Source organism: Corvus moneduloides, chromosome 19, assembly GCF_009650955.1.
Source record: "Corvus moneduloides isolate bCorMon1 chromosome 19, bCorMon1.pri, whole genome shotgun sequence".
Taxonomy (NCBI): Eukaryota; Metazoa; Chordata; class Aves; order Passeriformes; family Corvidae; genus Corvus; species Corvus moneduloides.
The window spans coordinates 7,836,703-7,859,016 of NC_045494.1; the positions used below are offsets into that span (position 1 = coordinate 7,836,703).

At 48.5% G+C, this 22,314-nt stretch overlaps 1 protein-coding gene across 13 annotated transcripts; it reads right to left on the reverse strand.

The window, feature by feature from the left end:
- Positions 1-20,516, reverse strand: EXOC7 (exocyst complex component 7). Of its 13 annotated transcripts, XM_032128968.1 has the most exons (22): positions 20,340-20,516; positions 19,525-19,590; positions 18,288-18,472; positions 17,509-17,614; positions 16,769-16,991; positions 15,577-15,744; positions 14,610-14,621; positions 9,992-10,084; positions 8,938-9,006; positions 7,599-7,744; positions 7,217-7,369; positions 6,702-6,800; positions 6,048-6,110; positions 5,666-5,732; positions 4,186-4,224; positions 3,096-3,161; positions 2,349-2,469; positions 1,829-1,924; positions 1,491-1,554; positions 932-973; positions 635-768; positions 1-256 (listed from the first exon to the last, which is right to left on the reverse strand). In XM_032128968.1, the coding sequence occupies exons 1-22, from the start codon at positions 20,397-20,399 to the stop codon at positions 154-156; spliced, it is 2,175 nt and encodes a 724-aa protein (XP_031984859.1). In that variant the 5' UTR covers positions 20,400-20,516; the 3' UTR covers positions 1-153. The 13 variants fall into 13 exon arrangements, with proteins under 13 accessions (XP_031984859.1, XP_031984860.1, XP_031984866.1 ...); XM_032128969.1 differs by lacking the exon at positions 14,610-14,621; XM_032128975.1 differs by lacking the exon at positions 9,992-10,084.
- Positions 20,517-22,314: the final 1,798 nt, after the last annotated feature.

Consider the following 22,314-nt stretch of genomic DNA (forward strand, 5'->3'; position numbering starts at 1 on the left):
TTAGTGTTTCCACAGGTTTATAAATCTGATAAATACAAGTATAACACCCTGCCCACCACAATGGGGCAGGGGAGAAGGGAAGGGAGTCCCAAAGGTTGCTGAGAGAGCACTGGCTTGTACTTGGCAGCTGGAGAGTTCACAACAGCTGGAAATTTATGCTGATGTGTCGAACAGCTTCTCGATCATCTCCCCCACCTGGTCGACCTGGTATTTGATGTACTTCTCAGGGTTCTTGGTGAAGGGCACGTTGCCATATCTGCAAAAGAAAACAGGTGACAAAACAACTGGAACCCAGCAAAGATATCCACTGCCCCCTCCTCTGTCACAAAACCAGCTCCACTCCAGCACATCCCATTCAAATGTGACGAGGTAAGAGCAAGTGACCTGCTTACAACTGGCCTCACAAATTTTACATGAACAGCCCAGGGTGGCTCAGGGCTTTGTGCTCACTGACCAAGGAATCAGGGTGACAGCAGATGTTTGCAAATACTCAAGGTCAGCTTAGGGATGTCTGAGTGTGCAAAGCAGAGAAGCTAGGACAGGACAATAGAGAAGTAGCTTAGCTCAGGCTATGCAAGGCCCCAAAGACCTCAGTAAACCCAAAGAGAGAGGACAGTGCTGCAGGAGGTCTCACCTATTCAAGAAGGCACCATAGGTCTCTTTCACAATAGTTTTCTGTGCCCGGCGGATTTTGTCCCGTTGCTCCATGTCTGGGATTGCCCAGGCCTTCTGGATCTTACACAGCTCCTCCAGCCCGTCATTGAAACCCTGTCCAAAGAGCAACTCAGTGAGCAGCCCATCTGCAATCACATCTCCACACAGTCTGTGGTCCTTCCCTCCCCTGCTGATCACCAAGAGGTCTCTTCCTCAGGCAGATCTGTGTGTCCCTATCAACCAGGGGATGTTCTGACACCATCCAACACCTCCTTACCTTAAAGCGCTCCTTTATCATCTGCCTCTCCTTGTCCTTGAGCTGCAAAAAGGAGGGAAAGGATCTTATTTTATCTCCAGAAATAAATATCCAACACCAGTGTTTGCCCACAACTCCCCATCCAACCTAAGCAATATCCAGTACTTGGTCTGGATTCCCTCTCCTACAGTAGTGAGGAGAGAGATGCAGAGACCAGCACACTCCACACTCAGCTGAAGTAGGTTTAACAAGGATAATTTTCAGCCAGAACAGACACAAAAATGGACTTCTTCATGCTTCCAGCCCTTTCCAAGGGAAGATCTCAGGGTTTTGAAAATCCAAAATAGAGGCATCTGCTCAGGTGAAGATAGAAGAGCGGAGGCAGAGATTAAAAGACTTGGCTGAATCTGGGGCAGGGGAGAGCAGAAGGCACTGCTGCTCTCCACTTGTGCCAGCCACAGTGTTCACTCTGCAGAGTGCTACTGGCATGAGATATAAAGAAGGTTTCTGAGAACTTTTTAATATGACAAAGGCGATGATGTTTCTGGCAACTTCTGTCATGTCAAGCCCATCCTCTCACCTTCACTCCTGGCTGAAAGACAGGCAGGTTTTTCTCCAAGATGTAATCTGTCACCTTCAACCAGCTGCACGTGCAATGAGATGGGAGAGAAGCAAAGAGTTACTCACACCTCTACCACAGCATCTCTGTCTTCACCCGTGACCCAAAGGCCAACTCAGACAATACACACCCCAAAACTTCCCACAGTGACCCCTTCCCAAGTTGGATTAATCGCTTGTAAACCAAAAATACTCTGCTTTGGTTTCAGACAAGTTTCTGGTTTAGGTGAATCTCTCCTGCTGTTCCCAAGGAGCTCCCAAAGTGACAAAAGCAAGGGAAAGGCAGAGGATGTCACTGACCTGCGCTGGTAGGTCTGGATCTGCTGCTCAATGAGCTCCCGGTAGGACCTCTCAGCTGTTTTCTGTGTCACAGCCACCAGCTGGATCAGCTCAGACCTGGAAGAGCAGGAAACCTGAGGAAGCACCTGAGCCAGCTGCTCTCTGGGCTGCTCTCAGGATGGCATCACTTCAAACCCCCATCAACAAGTTCCTTTCAGCCCTTCATAATAAAATGTTCCTTGAAATGTGCAAACTGAGAGACAGAAGCAACTCTGAGTTATTTTCCAAAGCCACATCCTCAATCCTCCCAAGATCAAAGGATTCTCTAAAACCTAAGGCATTTCCTAATGCTTTTATCTTCTACTCTCAGGTAATGTGATGTTTATAATACTGCAAAACCTTCAAAGAAGCAGTTTCAAGAATGGAACAAAAAGCAGATTTGAGACAGGCTGGAAAGTAAATGCTCTCAAGGCAGAGCTCTGCTCCAAAACCATCCAATCAGCCTTGGACTTGAGGGAGATTCATTCAGACACACACTTACTTCTCCAGAGATTTCAGAATGTAGTTGTAGTTGTTATGCAGAAAAATGGCACTCAAAGCTGGGTCTTCATAAACCTTGGATTTGCTAAGAAGGTTAAGCTGCAAGTTGCCCAGCACTTTGCCTTAAGAGGGAAAAACACAGAACAAGAAGTTTTGCACTGAAACTTCTTATATTGACAAAGCAAATCAAGCTGTGGGCCCACAGCAAAGTGAACAGCTCAGGCCTGGCTGCCCGTACAAAGGCTACAATCACATGCACTTAACAGTCCTTACACAGATTTTTCTTCAGCAAGTCACCAAAACCTCTCTGCAAACTACTGCCTTCCATGCCTTGGCACTACAGGTGCATTTTGGGCTCAGAGGAAGTCCCAGGACCTGCCACAACGCAGGCTCAAGTCTCACAGAAGCTGAAGGAGCTGATCTCCATTGTAACAGAGATAGAAACCACTGATCTCACTTTCTTAAACTCCCCCTTTGGCAGCTGGGATCCTTCGTGGGGTTGAAGGTGACAGTGGTTTAAGGCAGCAGCTCTGCAGCACAGTGAGCTGCTGCACTGTGCTTTGCCCTGTCCTACTCTAACAGTCTGAAACTCCCAGTCTGACCCTTTTTTCATCCCTCCCATCAGACTCCAGCTCAAATGTGGAAAGATCCCATGGAGAAGAGACACAGCCTGTGCTCTTCACCCAGGAGCGAGCCCAGTGAAGGCGTGTCCACGGGGCAGAAGTAGGAAGGTGTGCAGGGTACTCACAGATGTAGGTGCTCAGCAGCCGCCTGCTGAACTCTGAGCTGTAGCTACTGGCTGATGAGCTGGTCTCTGAAAAGGAAAGTCTTAGGCCAATTAACATGCCCTGGGAAGGGGGTGTGTGGTCAGCCTGCCTCTATTCCAACAAGCCTCATCCCTGTTGCTATGGAATTAGCTCCCATGGACAGTGAAATAAGCTCCTGCTTCAGAGCCCACTGTCAGCAGCTCATCCAGGGTGAGGGGGCAAGAGTTCTGCACCCTCAGTCCTTGTGTCTGCAGCAAGGGCAGAGCACCCCGGCAGAAATCTCTCCTTTCCTTCCAGATGCTCAGGGAACATCCTCCTGACCAGAAAGAGAGTCATTAAACTCCTCCTCCCCATCCTTCCCCCACCACCTGAAAAGGGTTGGTAAGCACTAGAAACTGGCAATCAGAGAACAATGAGCTGGAGCTGTTAACAGCAAGCACACAACAGTAACTGAAACAAGCAGAAGGGCCCTGGAAAGCTTCAGCCATCCCCATGGTTGCTGACAGGAGGTTGCTCTAGGAGGGACTGTGCCAGCACAGGAGGCTGCCCCTACAGGCGACAGTGACTCCAGGCTGGCACATGCTCCTCTGTCTGGAGATGGCTTTCTGCCCTCGAGGGCTTGTGGGCATGGGGCCCACAGGACACGTGGGGTGGCCACCTCCTCCTGCCCCCTCCAGAGAGTTTGGCAGCCAGACCTAGCTCGGGTGGTCCGAGTTCACCAGCACTTTCACATGGGAAAGGCCTCGAGGCTCCTGTTGCTGGGAGCTGGACAATAAGGAGCTGAGTGCACATGGGATAAAGCACGACACCAGCTGGGCCAATCTGCTACCTGTGCCAAAGAGATTCTGTGCCATCAGAGTGTCTTGAGCCTGTTTCAGCTCTTGTGGCATCCCTCATTGTCTGCTGCTGACAAGCCCTCCCTATTCTCTCCAGCCCACTGGCAAGGATTATTTACCCTCCCCTTTTCAATTATGTGTTAATTTATTTACAACTGCTGGAGGATAAAGAATTACTGTACATCACCAGAGTCCGAGGCAATATGAACAGGTAGGTGTGGGTAAGTTTGCTTACCTCTGGGATCTAAAGGAATATTGTATGTGTCCCCAAGAACTACAGAGATTTAAGGCAGAGCAGAGAGAAAAGGGGAGGGATGAGAGAGAAAAAGAAATGCAAAAGTGCAAAAAGACAGGTTAGAGACCACCATCCCTTTGAGAACAAAGCAGATATTAACACAGAGCAGCCACAGGCAGGTGCACAGGAGAGCAGGCAGGAGTCCCTCCAAGGCCACAAATGGAGTGGAGATCACAGAGGAAAGGCAGAGTCCAACCTCCTTCCCCTGCTGGAGACATTGTTTGCATTGTCATTGGTTGTATTTAGCAAGACACCTCATTCCAAATCAGTCCAAATCCACTTTCAAGGCAAAGCTACCTCAAATCTATGCTGACTTTTCAATCAGCTAAGACAGATCTCACTGCAAGACAACATGTCAAGATTTCTAAACAACAGTGCTGACATCACCATTCAGGGGACAACATGGGGAACAGTAGATTGTTCCAAGAAAAAGTTCAAACCACTTCTTTGGCCAAGGAGAGTCAAGATCCAGAAGGGTCTGAGCACACGGAACTTTCAAGTGGAAAAGGCACAAGGCAGTGGCTAGAGGAGATGTGGCAGAAACAGAGACATCCTAATTTGAGTTGATTTAGAATTAGCAAAGATTTCCAAACAGGACTTTGCAGGTAACAGTCTGGAGGCAGCTCTAAGCTTCCTCCTACCTCTGCTTCTAAAGGGGCTCTTTAACCCTCTCCAGTCTGTGCCCCCTCAGAGCACTGTGTCCCCTGAATCTCCAGTTTGCTCTATTCCAACCTCCTTGAAAGCAAGAGCTCTGCCAAGGCCAAGAGCTCACTGGAGAGCCTGGAGCTGCTGCTCTGCACAGAACCAAGAATCCCACTCCAGCTGACATGCAGCAGCACCCTGCTACACAAGCAGCTCTCAGACTCTTATCTATGCATTTATTCCTGCAGTGAGACTCTTCAGCAGCCTGGAGAGCAGAACTAAAATTTGTCTCTCTGATAGGGCACACAAATAGCTCCAGAGTCCCAGCTTGCCCATGCCTCGAGGCTGAGGAGATTCTTGCTGCTGCTGTTGTACTCTAAACAGAGGATGTGGCAGAGGAAGGTGCTGTTCACCACACACAGCCCATCTGGAGCAGCCACCCTCACTCCAGTACAGTCACAGAGCATCAGGCCAAGGCCAGACTTCGAGCTAAATGACCCAGGCATCCTCTCTCAGAGCACATCAGCAATAAACACCATCCCCATGGTACCTGACAGGAGCAAGTGTGGAAGGCCAGCAGAAAACTGCATCCCTTGGAGTTCTCCAGATAACCAACTATGTGGTCAAGGCAGATTGCAGGACAAGACAAACCACAGGGTGAAGGACAGGATGAGAACAAGCTCACAGTGCCTGCTGAGGTTTGGTCACTTCAGGCAAGATGTCCAGGGAATTGGAGGAAGGAACTGCATGCCCAAGCAAGCCCCATGCAGGTACGTACCTTGTGATGCCAGCATGGCACCTGCTGTCTCCTGGAAATCCAGTAATTGCTGTAGGAAAAGGATGGCCTGGAAGCAAGGGAGGGAAGTTAGGAGCAACCAACATTACATATCCTATGCTCTGCTATTAAGGAGCATGAAGGACCACTTGTCTCCCCACACTTGAAGGCATTCAAGAAACAAATCACTACACGCCTTTGAATTGCTGTGTTTTCCCACACATGGCTGAGTAAGGGTCACCAGCTCATCCTGCCATGGAACCCAGGTAATTGTGTAACTGTTAATGCCAAGACACCTTAATTTAAGAAATCTCCCTACTGCTCTTTTTAGAACTCCTTCAGAAGCTGTTTTCCACAAAGGATGGTTCAAATCATCATCACGTACGTTGCTGGTGAGTTCGTGAACTGTCCCATCTTTTGGCATGTTGTATTCCTTGTCTGGATCATTCTGAAAAGGGAAGAGAGAGACATAAGGTGAGCATGTAAGGGGAGACACCTACAATACAACTGCTGCTCCAAGTGAGCTGAAGGCTTCTTTATCCAGCCATTCCCAACATCCTCAGGCCCGGCTCTTGCAGTGCCATCTCCTGGTGCTCAGAAACCAGAGCTGCCATGCACCAGCAGCTCAGAACCTCAGGGGTCTGCTCAGCATGTGATCATCACGCCTTCAGCTCACCTACCATTCACCAAGCCCACCTTACACAGGGACAGCTTAACATGAGTCCTCCAAAACTTTTCAAGGCAGCCATTTTCCTTTCCTTTTAAATAGGATTAATTCTGAGATAGACTTGGTATCTGCAGAGGCCTTGATGCTCATGTCGAATTACTTGTAGTATGCCTGTTAAGGGTGTTAGGCAAAGGCCTCCTGTGTTTGAAACCAGCACCAAGCATTTGGTATTTGACTGTCCCAAGCAATGCAGCAAGTTCCCGATTCAGTCACAAAGTACATGGTCTCATGTCTCTGAAAGCTAAATTAGGGGTTTTGCTCCAAAAAACCCTCTTCCAAGCCCTGAGCAGAGACCAGTGAGGAGAATCCTACCTTAATGTTGTCTGCAAACTCTTCCAGTGCCTTCGCACCAGTGGTCTCCATGGAAGTGATCAGCCCTGGCAGTTTGTTCTTAGTGCCTGCTGCAGTTCCCTGGAACAGTTCCACAATAGATCAGAAAAGGAAAGCAAATAGTATCTGACCTTCCACCCAGCACCTACCCCTCCTCATCCCTCACCCCAGCATCTCATTCTCAGCTCCCCATGTGCCAGAAGAATATTTACGGCACCATCAACAACACTTGAAATCCCACATTCTCCAGGCAGAAAGGGAAGATGTTGTGCTGCTCCATCAGGGTCAGGACTTGAACTGAAAAGAGTTGCTGCTGAGAGATGTTGAGTTGCTCGTTCACCTCCACAGAAAGGAGTAAGCTGTATTTGTGTCACTTTCAGTCCACGCTGGGGGACAGAACCAGCATGGCTTTGCTCAAAGCCACTGTGACAATCCATTTCAAGAAGTTCTCCAGATAACCCAAGCCACAGGACCCTCTCCAATCTCATCATATTTACCTGCAAGACCTGGTCAAATTCTGGCTTCATCTGCTTGAGATGCTTCAGGATGGGGAAGATTGTGAGCACAGCTGAATAGTCGTGTCGGATGATGGCTTTCCGGGCAGCTGAGACAATGTTATCACCCTCCATGATCAAGTTATCCAATGACTCCTGCAACAAAGCCACAGACTCATGAGGAAGGACAGGACTTTTGCTCAGGCAGCATAAAGGGCTCAAGGCAGGACACCCATTCCAGATGCCCATTTGGGTGATGGGTCATTTGTGGTGCCTGTGAGGGACTCTGAGCACATGTTCTCCAGGCTCTGTGCAGGCCCTGGTTCCCTGAACAGGTCCTGAAGGACAAGCCAGCATCCTTTACAAGCACAGAGGCTCAACTGACCTGGATGAGAGAATCAAAGGTCTTCTTCTGGTGGTGCTCTGGGACAATTTCTGTCAGGAGCTGGTATTCACTCTGGGCCAGTTTGACAAAGGCACTGACGCAGTGGATGTATGCGTCGATCTCGATGTCGAAGACGTCGTCCCTCCCTGCAAGGGCAAGATGCCTTTGGTTTACAGAAGGAGCATGAGGTTCTTCTGGGAAAGTTGGTTCTGGCTTTGCACCCATCCATGTGTGAGAACAAGAGTCATCTTCTCACCACTCCTGCCCTGGGTTTGTATGTGGGAATCTCTGAGTACCCTGCAGGAGGCAGGAAAAGTCACCCGCAGTTCAGGAAATGCACATCAGGGCACCACCTCTTTCCAGCCTCATGACAGAAGGGAAGTTTGGAGCTCTTCTAGGAGACAGTCTAAATTTAATCAAGGGCTTGAACACAGAGTACTAAACTCAGGAAGGTCTGAGGTGAATTATTCAACATCTCTGCTTGTATTTTTAGAATTCCTTATCTCCATCCATCATGCAGATGAAGAACTGCCATTTGGCATGAATATTTCTGGGAAATAAAGGCTGTCCTGGAAGGCAGCTTCTTCCCACTTGCAGAAACAAGATAAAAACCAGGCTGATGAACATTTACATCCTATGAAGCAGGAATATCAGCAGAGCTAGGTGAGTTATCTGCCACAATGCTGCATACAAATGCAAATATCTGAGTCCTAGAATATGAATGTCTCGGCCAAAGATCCATCAAAGATCCTACGTGGTAGGCATGAGAAGTGATACAAGGACCAGCACCAACTCATGCCAACCACTGCTGGATGTGTCTGCAGGACAGACCCCATCCTGCAAGACAGTAAGATGACACAGAGAGGCCTTCTCTATGCTATAGGCTGCTGCTTCTCTCCTCCCAGAAACTTTTGATGGAGAAAGAACCAATTCTTCCCTATGCTGACAGGTCCCTCAGGTTGGTATTTCCAAAGTTTTGGTCAGCAGAGGACACACAGACTGCTTATGGTGCAGTGGCGCACACTGTAGTGTGTGCTGCACTGATCCCTTTCCTGCTTGCTTTGCTTCAGCACCCAAGAGGCCACCAGTCACCTACAGGAAAATGCCCCTCAGCATGGTGACCTTTGGTTGGACAAAGCTGGGTTCCTTGGCTGAAGCCTTCGGGGGGTGTGATTAGTAGGAGTGAATTCTACTGAGAAGAGCCAGAGCTTCTTAGCCAGAGGAGGCTCATGCTTCAGGACTGCCCACGGAGAGGAACAGCCCTGGCTACACCACGACAGTGGGACATGCTGGGAAGCAGGGGGGACCAGCTGGTGCCCAGTGCCAACCCGGTACTTACCCGCAGCCGGCCCGTGCTTGTCGCTCAGGGCATCGGAAAGGTGCTTAACGCGTAAGTCATGCTCATGACCTAGTGAGATGGCAGCCGGCACAAACAGAAGGCGCAATTTATCCAGGGTGGTCACAGCAAGGATGCTCACTCTGGCTGGAAGCTGCTTCAAGCCTGGCTTATTTGATCTGGTGGACATCTTTTTCCCTACAGTCCCAGGAATGCTTCCTGACCAAATCCTTTTGTTGGGCTATATATAGCGGTAGCAACCCTTTGAAACCTGATGAGAAGTGTGAGTTAAGTTGTTTCTTGGGCCACGATAGTCCCTTGAACCTCCTGCCACATGTTCTGAATGGGATTGCAGGCACCAGAGTCCAATTTTTACCCACAACCATTACAAATCCAAACTCAAAGCCCCTCTCCTGCTCAGCATGAGCATTTTCCCCCACGTGAGTGATGTCAGTCACCATCTGGGGTTTAGCAGGCTACAGCAGAGGTGCTGAAGAGACCTGCTTTGGATGGATTCACAGCAGGAGGCAGGAATATCTTAGAGATGCTTTAAAACGTCTTCTCCCTCATCTGGCACAACCTCTAGGAGCAGAGGAGGTCATAAAACAGGAAACAATCATTTAGGCAGGTCTCCACAGAGGAGATGTACAGGCACAATGCTCTGAGCTACCTGTGGTCCAACACTGCAGCATCAGGTTTGGAAAGGTCACTAGGAAACTCGATGTCTGAAAGTCCAGGCAAAAAGAAAAGAGAACAGGAACACCACAAGCAGATGTCAGCAGAGCTTCCATTACCCAGGTGGCTGTGGTGGGTCAGTGTTAAGGTAACGTTTCCCTCCACCTGTACTCATGCTTATGGAGACTTTGAAATTCAGATAGTAAATGCTGAATAAATAGAATAAATAAAAGAAAAATAATTTGGCCCTTCAGCTAAATTGGGGATTGGTTCCCCAATCCAATGCTGTCCACCAAGCACTGAACTAATGGAAGCCCCACCTGGGAAAGCAAGGCTGATACACAGAGAAAGTCAAGGGTGAAGTAGCTCGAGCTGTGATTACCTTCCATAGGAATGAGGTTAGAGGCCCCCTTTTTCCCATCTAGACCATGCTGAGAGTACTGTTTCAGAAGGTTCTGAGCCTTACGGATCGTGCCTGTCACCAGAACCAGAGAGAAGAGACAAGAAGACCTAGAAAATGAGTGAAAGAAAACAAACCCAGAACACCAGCCCTCCACCAGCAAGTCACCTGGGCCCAGCAAGAGGATGCTGGGCAGCAATGAGGATGCTCAGCACGGGAACGTGAACCCCAAACTCATGTCCAAGTGTGCAGATACAATGGCATTTCTAGAATGTCTCCCTGCTTTGAGGCTGGGGGCATAAATTCCAGCCAGGGATACAGAATCAGTTTGGAGATGCAGCATGGTACAGCTGGGTGATAAACATGATCAGAAAAGGGAAGGCATGAAGCTCCCTTCCCTGTAATGGCTTTATTGGAGTTGGTACCCTGCATCCAAGGTTTGCTGCTTTTTCTCAGCTGCAGAAGCAGGGCTTTGCATATGGACAATTCCTGTCTGGCAACATGTTACCTGCTCCTCGGAGCCACAACTGCAGTCATTCAGTAAGAGGTGCCTTTCCAAGGGGTATTTTCTGAGCATAATCAATAAAGAGCCATCAGGAGCCCCAGAGCCAAGACAAGGAATGGTACAGGAAGCAGTAAAAGGGTGACAACCTCTGCGCTTTTTTTGCAGCAGCAATTCCCATCACAGGAGTCCCAGAATAATGGATGCTGCCCACCCATGTCTAGCTTGCACTAAGCCACCCTAATCCCCAAGACACTTCTCTTCTAAAGAACTGCAAATCAATTAAAACCATGGAAAAAAAATAACACTGGGTTAAAAGATTTATACTTGAAACACACAAAAACCAGACAGAACTGAACAAAAGGCAGTGCTGGATATACAGCTGGAAAGCACAAAACAAAGCATTAATGTGACAACTGAAGCCTAGGCAGTGTTTCCACATTAAAAGGTTAGTTGTCATGCAACAAGCTACAATTATCACAAGCACACGGACACCCTCTCATAGCAGAGCTTTGCTGTTGCCTGCACAACAGGGAACTGGAAGTTTTGGGAAGGTGGAAGGGGTTTCTATAGGATACCCAAATGAAACAGAACCAGGCTGAGGAAATGAAGAAGCTAAAACCATAAAAATGCTGCTGCCAAAATTAAGATTTGTTCTTCCCCTATAAAGTAATAAATACTTCAAACATGCAGAAAATCTCTACTTCCACCACTAACTGTGAGCCACAGCACAGCCTGGAAATGAGTGTTGGCTGCCCAGATGCTGAAGGGAGCCCAAGTACACACTGCTGCAGAACAACATTCCAGGGTGCAGGACAGCTTCATCCCATAAAGGGATTTATGGCAAGGGAAAGGAAACTTCAGGTCTCCCAGCCACTGGGGGAGAACAGGAGAAAGAAGTTCCCCTTGAATTACCAAACTGCCTTAAGCTGGTGCACTTACTAAATGACAGAACACGGTTCCCAAAATGTAATATTTCACAGGTAATATTGTCCTTCTGCCAGTTCAGAGTGTCCTCAACTGCTTTGCAAAGAAAAAAATAAATCATATCCATAAAGCACGTTCTTCTAGAAAAACTTCTCCCCTCTCGACCCACACCTGGGAGATGGGCTGGCTCACGCCCCTGCTGGCTGATGCATTTGCTCCTAAGCTTCTGCCATATGATCAAATGAGGGCTGTGCCTCTTCTTCCAAGCTTCCTGATGCTCTTTATACCCCATATCTCCACTTTATTCTTAGCTACTTCCAGAAACCTCAAGAGCTTGGGCACACCAGCAAGTTCTTCTGAGCAACGAGGGCCCTTCCTTACTGCTGCTGCCATGGCCTAGCAGCTGCAGAGCAGCTCAACCCAGGTACTTCTTCTATCTGTTCCTTCATCTTTCCCACTTCCAAGCATCTAGGGGGAGGGGGAAAATACAAAGGAATAAAAATAGAAGGTGAATTGGTGTGAAAACCAAGACACTACAACTGCTGCTGCTGTCAGCAGGATCTCACTCCACAGGTATGCAGTGGACATTTTCACAGCCCACCCTTGATGGTTTCTTCTCTTTTTCCTTTTTTTTCCCCTCTTTTTCTCAATTTCAGGAGCTGATTATACTGCATTTTATTTGCATAAGCACAATTACCTGTGTTTACTGACACACACCGAGTGTTCAGTGTCCGGGGGCATCACTTCAGTGCTGCTGGATCCCTCTGACTTGGCATCATAATTAGGCTTTAATGGATTCTGGTGGAAGCCAAATGCTTTTGTTCCAGGATTGTTTTCCCCTATTAGGCAGCTCCCTAACCAAATGGGACTGTGTTTCAGCTACTAATGAAAACATCACATTCAAGCCAGGAAGTCTGGGAAGCAGGAATGGGCTCTTTATTCTGCCACTCAACTTGCCTTCAGGTACCACCCCACTGGAGCACTAAGGAAACTGAAAAAGAGCTCCCCTGTAGTCTGAAAAGAGCCTCCAAAGGTCAAAAAACACCCAAAACCTTTGCTTCTGCGGCCCAGTTGTTACACAGAGTGGGGTTTGGGCATGCATGAGACACGTTTTTCCAGTTGCAACTCATTCTCTTGTTTCTCTCTTCCATTAGGCAGTTTTCTATCCAAGCAGGAGGGCAACACGTCCTCGTTTCTCAAGCACCAGCTGCAGGAATCTGCAGGAAACCAGACAATGCTCTCTGGCTTTTGCAGGCAGCCAGGCCAGGTGGCCCCATCCTTCCCTAAAAATGCAGCGCTGCTGAGCTGCCTGCTGCTCTCAAGCCAAAAGAGAGCACAGGGTCTACAGGTATCACAAAGAAGCTTTATTTTATGCACACAGGCTTGCAGCAGGATGATTTGGGAACCTGAATACACCTGCTCTCTGAGACAGAGTGCTGAGATTCCAAATAGCAAACTAAAACCAGAAAAAGCCCACAAAACACTTCAGAATCAGCCCAACTTGACCTGTCAAGTGTCATTTAAGAGGAGACAACTCTGCTTTAGAAGCATCTCCAGCAGTCAGATTTTTAACTGCATGATATAACAACAGGAAACAGCACGGGGTACATCAACAGACAAAACAGGAACAGAGGGATGAAGACCCTCTGAAACAACACATGGATATGGAGCTTGTTCTCTAGAATTTAGCACAGTCCCTGGGGCTATCTCTGCCTTGTCACCCTGCCCCTAATAACTCACCTTCCCTCGAGCCTCTCTTGTGCTTTGTTTTGTGGTAAAAAAAAAGCTATAGCACATCAGATTTAGTTTGTTATTTACCCCTTGCAAGAGGTTAAAGTATGCACTGGGGCGTGCACTGGGATATTCTTCCTCAAGGATCAAGGAAATCAACTCTCCTGTTGCAACTGTCAGAAAATCCCCTTGTCTGACACTCAGATTGGCAGAACTTGGCTTTACTTACTGAAATGAAGTAACAGAACAGAAAAAAACCTTTGTCCACATTGAACAAAGGCTAAACCCAGGGGAATCAAACACCATCAGGTAATGCTGCTCTGAAGAGAGCCACTGTGAAGAGGGTGTGAGAGCTCCACCTCAAGAGCTGTGCTTGAAAGCTGATGGAACTGCAGAAGAAACAGTGAATCTCTGCCCAAAGACTCTATTTTTCTCCATTTTTAATTTCACTTAAGTACAACTCAGCAGTCATAAGAGATGGCTGGTGTACGAGGTTCAACATCCACTGTCCTTCAAGAGCTACAGTCTGGTTCTCTGTCTGCTTCAAAGAACACTGGAGACAAATGAGCCACTATTTTTTCTTGACATCAACAATAACCCAATGGATCACTTGGGACACTCTTTCCTTCATGCACCATCAGCTCTGTAACTGCATTCAGACCATGCTCTGTGACTTCTACCTGCTCCATCTCACAAAATCCAACTAAACTGGGCATAAAGACATGAAAATCTTCTGGCACATCTACAGCTGAGACTTTCCTCATGATAAGTAATTCTGGATGCCCAAATGCATCCACTTTGGAGGAATCTTGTTTGTAGGAACTTGTGCTCTCCAACGTGTGGGCTCCTCTCTATGGGAGCATCCAAGATCTGAGACTCTTTTAAAAAATCCCTAGGATTTTTTCAATAATCTGCCCATGAAAACAAACAATCTCCCCCTTCCCTTACTCTTTATCTAGAGCACAGAGGAGATGTTATCACTTGTCAGGCTGCTCAGAAATGTTTGCTGACCATGCTGAATTCACAGCAATAAAAACACAGGAATCTTTTCAGAATCAGGTGATAACTGAGAACTGATGACCAAATCTGAAGCATCTGCAACCTGAGCTTCCCATGGCTCAACTACAAATCCCCACTGGCACCTTTCAGTGCCTCTGAGCCTTTATCAGGTGGTTCTCTGCTGCCAGGGGAAAATTCACTGAAATTCACAGACCAATTCCATCAGCTTTCAGGGACAGCTCCAGGGCACAGCAGCAATGGCACAGATTGATTTTAGAAGACCACAGGGGTGATGTCTGGATGCTACAGCTTTCCCCCTCTCCAAATATCCCAGGCACACCCTCTGCTGTAGCAAGAAGAGGCCCAGCAAAGCCTCTCCACACGCAGAAGTGAAGAGAGTGAGCACCAGGGCCAGCACACACATACACAGACACACATTACCTGGGATGAGGACTGCATTCACATCAGGATTATAAAAATAAACACAACACAATTAAAATGGGTATTTCTTCTTCCTCCCTTTCCCCATCCCATCCATTCCCAGTCCCTACCCACATTTCTTACTATTTTCCTGAACCCACTAAGAGTATTTGGACAACACAGGACAAAATAGGGAAGGGGAGTATTGGCCAGGTAAACCCACAGAAATATGGACTTTTCTGATGAGATCACTGTTACAGAGGAGACAACAGGGTGCTGGGACACAGAGGAACAATAGCTCCGTGCTAGCTTTTGCTGTCCCTCCTGGCTGTGCTCCCACTAGATGGCACATTCCAGAGACAGGAACTCCAGAGTGACCAACCTCACCAGCAGCACCAAATGCAGCAAAACTGCATTGTGAGGAGAGGAGGAGTAACCCACCAGCCACATTCATAGCTCTTCCTGAGACAGGCTGAGGCAAGAGCTTTAAGAGCCTTTCTAAAATTCAGACAATGTCATATCTCGTTTTTGTAGGCACCTGCCTAATCCCCGTCTCAACTTCTGGGGACTTCTTGCTTTCTAGCACAACAATAATTTATTCATAGGTAATGACTGAAGTGATGTTTTTATCAGATGTGAGCTTTCTATTTGCTACGGCACAGACTATGTGCCATATGCCAAGGCTGAGGACAGGTGTTCTCAGATCAAATCCTTTGACAGCCCCCTCAGGGCTCTTTTTACTCATCTCCTTTGTTAAGGCTTTTCCTCTCCCTTTATGCAGGGCCTCTCTGCTCCTTTTACAGCACCCAGAGAACAGACCTGATGTCTGTAATCCCAGTGCTGAATCCAGAGCAGAGAAGTGCTTACCTCCAAAATCTCACCTAAGTGTCCTAAAAGCACATTTTAGACACAGAGATACCTCAGCAGTGAGAGAGGGCCTGGAGATTTGTTCAATACCCAGTGCAGTGATCCCTCCTCAGGGACTCACCTGGTCTCTTGATTGGCTTTTTGGTGGGGGTGTCCTTCCTTTTGTTCTGAATGGCAGGGGAATATGGCACCCCAGAGGAAGAGCTGTTCTTACGGAAATGGTCCTTCAGCCCCTTGATGGAGCGGTCGAGCTGCACAGAGCGGATTTGGAAGTAAACTGTCATGAAATCTGAGGAGACAAGGTAAAAATAAAGATTATAAGCAAACAGGGAACACTATATGGTCAAGCAAACACTTTGTGCCCCTACAGGGATTTAAAAGCATTGGTGTGGGACCCCAAGTCAGCACCCTTCCCTCCCAGAGCCTCTCCTATTTTCTTCAAAAACTTCTTCTCTCTTCCCTTGCAATCTTCATTCCAGCTCTCCCACCACACACAACATGAATTCTACCACTACCAAGTGGTGGAACTGATAGGAGATATTTGTGCAAGACATTGTCAATCCAAGTGCTCGGTTTCCAGCGTGAGAGACTTTACACACTTTCCAGGATTCAGGGCACTCGGGAATTTAACGAGGTGCTCGTCATTTGAAAGCAGAATACAAACTGACTAATAAAATATGCTCTGTATGCATGAGTTGCCTTTGATCATGGAAAAATTCTTAAGAAGATTTTAAGGACGTTCTTCATACTTGGTAAGCACAGTAATCCCCCCCCTCAGGAGTAAATCATTGAGGTGGGGGGGTGATTCTTGGAGCTGTATGAATGTGAAAGTTCACATTTCCTGTACAAGTCTACAAAGTCATTCAATCCCAAAGGAAAAGTTAATAAAGGACTACAAAGCTCTAGGCAGCTCTTGATGCTGCAAAACAGGAAAGGAGAGACATGTACAGAGCGAAGAAAGTCTGTGCTGCTTTCCCCCTGCCCATTTCATACAAAGAGCTCTGGTCATAAATATTTCCCAAATGGGAATAAGTCATTTATAAAACCTGAGCACTGGCTAGCTGCAGCTTCATCTGAAGGCATTACAGGTGCAAGTGCAGTGGATTTTTGCTACAGGACAGACTTTGCATTACCATAATTTGTGCTTTATTTACACAGCTCATTCTGTTCAACTGACAAACCATTGCTTCAGTCTCACTACAAAAAAAAAAGCAGGATCCTGAACTATTCACCTAAAAGGTGCCACTAAGGCATCACTTGTCCTGCGAGTGCTGCCAGATGCCCACAAGGGAACAACAGGCAGCAGCACCCACCTTGATTCCTGCCGTTCTCCACCAGCCAGCCCGAAATGCGGATGATGTCGTGCAGGACGCTCTCCGGGAGGTGCTCCAGGGTCATCTCCTCCTGCGTGTCCATCTCCTCATCCCCGCTGATCAGGTCCAGGATGAGGATGGGTGGCACTGGCTTGGTGTGCCGCGTCATCAAGCTGCGGAACTCCGATTCCAGGGATTCCTTGCCCCGCTCAAAGAGGGATTTCTGGCACGAAACAGTAGGACAGAAGCAGAACAGGACTTCTGTAATCAGTCACTCGTGAGTATTTTTGCATAAGAACATCCTTCCTAACCACTGTCAAGTACTGCAGGCTTCAAACTCCAACCACGCATGTATCTGAGAGACTTTTAAAGTGAATTAAGTTAAAAAATTGCTTGGGAGTTGTTCAGTCTTCAAGTGGGATTTAAACAGATCACCCATTCTGCTCAAGCAGCTGAAGGACTGACAAGAGCTGCTCAGGAGGAGGTTCAATCAACTCCTCCACAGGTGCAAGAGCTGCTTTCAGAGTCCTCCTGGCACAACACAGAGAGAGCAAAACGCCAGGAGCAGAAATGCTGCCCAGTACAGGCTTAAACAGAAGCCAAAGCAATCATTCCTTCAGCTGTGCCCAAACACCACCTTCCCCAGGCAGCAAACCCACAGCCTCTCCCAGCAGGGGACAAGCAGCAGGGCTGTGTCTGTTGCTCTCTCATCCATGCCAGGTTCCAGGTCCATGACCTACCACACGGTTCAGCTCTGGGCTGTCTGGGTTGTTGTCCTGGAAGTATTCCACTGCCTTCTGGATTTTGTCCATGCAATTCAAGTATTCCTCCAACCTCCCCGTGGGGCTAAAAATAAAGCCAGAAATAAAAAGTAGTGCCCCAAGAAGCAAACAAAGAAAATACCATGAAAGCACCAGACCAGACTCAGGATAAAAATAAGAAGGAAAATTTCAATCCCCTTTCCTTCAGCTGGGAGGAGATCATGGAATTCCCTTCTGCCTGCACTCAGTGCCACAGCAGGATACCCAATCCACACAGCAAGTGCAGAAGTACTGATGATGGAGCAGCACACAACTCTCAGCCTTGCTTTCCTCTCCCAGACAGGCCCTGATGGGAAGGCAGATGGAACTGCACATCCCACCCCAGAGAAGAACCATCCAACATCCTCCCAGAGAAGAAGGCTCCAGAACAGCTCTGGTTCATCCTGGATGCGGTGACAATCTCAGTGGGCAGGGAAAACCTTTGGGAAAAGGGCAGAGGAAAACAGGGAAGCCACCAATGCTCATGGAGATTGCTATGGCAGCACCTCTGCAAGATCTGGAAGAGATCCCAGCGCAGAGTCTGAGCTGTCTTTGCCCTCTGGAAATGGCTGAAGGTCAAGTCAGTGTGGACTGGGGGTGAGGAAAGAGTGTGGGAAGGGTACCAAGCACACCATGGGTGTGTGGATTCAGCTCCCCTACCTCCATCTCAAAAATCTGATAGGATGAAGCTCCCAGCAAGATCTACCTGCTCAACTCACCCTTCCTTGATGATCTTCTCGGTGTCCTTGGCCACATGGTAGTAACTGATGACGTGATCCAAGCAGGACAGGGTCTTCTCCACATTCTCCTGCAGGCGCTGCAGGTTCTCTGTCTGTTTATGAACAGGGATGATGGAGTTCTCCAGCTTCATCAAACGGCTCTCAAAGGAGGAGAGGATGGAAACCTGCACACCAAGAGAGAAACCAACAGCTGAGGGTTTCCTTCCTAGGGATCCATGCAGTGGGGTAGGAGTTAGAGCAGGGAAATCTGGGATCTTCAAGGCCCAGCTTTTATTTTTGGGCTCTGCTACTAACTTGCCATGGCTCCTTAGCAGCTGTTTCCATCCCTCTATGCCCTGATTTTTATTAACAATCACAAAACAGATCACCTGCTATATAGGGATGGGCCAATCCCAAATTAAATGCTTGTGAAGAGCGAAGATAATGTTCCAAGACAGTATAAAGGACAAGCAAAATTTTATTTGCCAGCAGAAAATCAAGCCAGGAACTGCCTGGAGGTGCCCCATGTAAAAAGAGCAACAAGAGCACAAACCAGCAGCCCTTTTGCTCCACACCACTGAGACCCAAACAGGAGCTGCACAAGGACCAGTCTAGTGAAAACCTTTTCCACCACAGACATTTGGTTTCAAAGAGGACTGTGATATTGCTTCTGAAAGGTGGAAAACCATAGCAAGCTCATCAAAGGGTGCCTCAGTGTCATCTTTTCTAGGCCAAAAGGTAATTCCTACGAGATTCACTGCTGTGTCATGTCTTCCACACTTCTCTGGTGCTGCCTCTATGACTTTTTTAAAGCACTGAGTCCAAAACTGGACACAGTACATAAACTGAGGGCTTATGAGCAATTACAGCACAATAATTATTTTTTACCTTTACACAGAACACTCGCAAAATAAAACTCCAAACAAAACCTGAATTTATGAAGCAACAACACGATGCTGTTGCACAAACTAATCTGAGGTCTATTAATACCTTTTCCCCAAGAGAGAGGACTGACTGTAGCAGAGATGAGGCCAACAGCTCATCTGAGCCCTCAGCAGAGCAAGAGAGAAGCTCAGGATTGAAGCATTTCTCAGGTTTCCCCTTTGCCCAGTCACTGAAGCCCCCAGAGGTTCATTGCTCCACACCCCTTAGATGGGCACAACAACAGCCTTGAAAACGAATAAACCTAAAAACCTAAGAAAGAGTAAAGCCAGGCCCAACATTAGGACCTCCCTACCATGTTCTTGGTGAGCTGGTCACTCTTCTCAAGGCTCTCTTTGATAAAGGACAGAGTTTCTTCTTCCTGTCAGTAAGATGAAAAAACACTCTCAAATTCTGAACACTAAGGTTTAAGTCACTAAACATTACACGTAAGTTTTTACCAATCTTGTAAACACTGCTGCAAGTCATGTTTGGGCTGATGCTGAGGCCACATTTTAACACTACCACCTCTTAACAGAAACCAGGGCAAGTAACCCAAGGTGGGGACACACCATGTAATGAGTGAGGGGTTTATGGATTACTCGCTTCCCTTCAACGCCGCGAGCCTCAGCACAACATAAAATTAACACCTTTCCCACTGAGGCACAACGATTAAGAACACATATTTCCCTGCCACAGCACAACACAGGTGTTGCACTGGCACCTTCCAAATCCGCCGAGAACTCAAGTGGCCAATGCAAAGCAGCCACCAAGGGCCGGTTTTAAGTCCCCAAAGCCCCCAGGCAGAGGGGGAATGGCAGCCTGTCGGGGCTGGTCTCACAGGCTGCAGCCGAGAACCTGACGGGAGAGCCCACTGATGCTCCCAAGAACGAAGGGAGGTGGGGAGCAGAGATGCCCCGACCCTGCAAACCAGGCCTTGAAGGGGACCTGGGGGCACTCCCAAGCCAGGAGGGGGGTGACGAGGCCCTTGAGGGGTCCCGGGACGCCCCCAGGCCCGGTGGGGACCTCCAGACCCAGCCTCGTCTCCCCGGCAACGCCAGGGGGGCTGCGGGCCCAGGCCCAGCCCCCGGCCCCGGCAGTGCACGCAGCGAGTCCCAAGCCCAGTCCCACCTGCTTGAGCTTGTCCTCGATCTCCCTCCTGCGGGCCGACACCTCCTCGCTCGGGATCATCGCGCCGGAGCCGCTCCACCGCCCGCTCCCACCGCGCCCGGCCCGTCAGTGCCGCGCCGCCATGATGGGCGCGGCGGGCCGCACCGGGCATGCGCAGAAAGCGCCGCTGCCATATTGAGAGTGGCGCCGTCCGAGAAGGGCGGGCAGGGGTGAGGGCGCGTGCGCACTGCCCTGCGGGCGGCCATGTTGGGAGTGGCGGCAGGGCTGCGCCGCCATCTTGGGAGGGCGTGATGGGTCCCAGAAGCGCAGGATGAATTATTTTGGAATGTGAGGTCACCGAGCCCAACCTGCGCCCCAGCACCACCTTGTAAAGCAGACCATGGCACCGAGGGCCATGTCCAGTCTTAAACATCTGCAGGGACGGTGACTCCACCACCTCCCTGGGCAGCCTGGTCCACTGTCTAACCACACTTCTTGTGAAGAAATTCCTCTTCTTCTCCGACCTAAACTTCTGCTGGCACAGCTTGAAACTATGTCCTCTCCTCCTGAGCGTGGCACTGTTGCGTAAAATTTTCTTAAGAAAGGATGTTCTTTGATATTTGATCTTTCTGTACTTTCAAGCCGAATCAACAATAAAGGAGATTTAATCCATGAAAGAGATAACAGCCAACAAGCTCTAAGTGATGTCCAGGTGTTAGAAAAACCGATTGCTTGTTGGTAGAATTGCCTTGTCAAGGTTTAGGGTTAGACATTTTTCAATTATCTCAGACTTAGGGGTAGGTTAACAAAGCTTGGGAAGAAAGATGTACTACTGATAGTGAGCAGAAAGAATGCAGAATTTACGGGCCACGAGGACATTCGGCAGAACCCCCTTGATAAGGAAGAAACCTATAAAGCCAACTCAGCAACTAGGCTGAAGCAGCTCTGACTGGGTAAAAGGTAATTCCAGCAGGGGCAGATCCAAGAAACCCACCAACCCCAAAGAAGGGACAGACTGAGCACGTGGACTAATTAGCATGGCAAGCGAGAGAATCATTCCCCAATAGAAGACAGAATATTAATAAGAGAACTATGTAACTCGTAGCAAATTAACACAGATTCCTTTGCTAAGATGTATAAATAGTAAAAGATTTTGATTGTTGTCATGGCTTGATTTGTGGAATCCCAGCGAGCACCCAGGCTTGTGCAGCTCTGAAATAAATAATCAATGTCTCTCTCGAGGGTGTCATGATTGGCTTATTGCACTGGGGGTAACAAATCTGATTTTTGTGCACAACAGATGCGGAGGGAGAGTCCAGGCCTTTGAGCCCAGGGAAGTGACATTATAGAAATTTGAGTGTGAATTATGTCAACCCACCCCTGTCCTGCATCCACTTTCTAGGGAGAAAAGTTATCCCACAGGGAAGAAAGGTTATCCCACAGGGGAGCTGCCCCCACTCCCTCCTGCAGCGCAGGTGGGGATGGCCATTTCAAGCTCTGCATCCCCCTAAACCACAGCAAGCCCAGAGCAGGGAGCTGGTTCTCCAGCACCTGCAGGTTCTCCAGCCCCAGCTCGTGCCGTCCTGTTCTGCTCCAAGGGTCCTGCCACGCGCAGGGACCAGTGTGTGCCCATCTGTCTTCCCCTTGTCAAACCACCCCAAGCTTCAGAGAGAAGCTCTTTTTTTTCATTCAACAATGGATTTCACAACCCTCCCTGTCCTGCTGCTCACGGATGTGCCCAAGCTCTGGCTCGGTTTTCCCTGTGTGGCCACCACCGCCTGCCTGTGTTTTGTGGGGACACCTGATAAAGGGGATCTTGAGGGTATAAGAGAGAAGATCCCTGTCTAGGCTCAGCTCCCAGCACCTTCTGTGCTTCCCCACCCTGGGCTGGTGTGATCAGGAAAGATTTTTCTCCCTGAACAGCAGACCCATCTCTTTCTTCACAGCGTTCCATGCTCTTTCTGCCAGCACTCACCCCCTCATTCAAAGGGCAGCC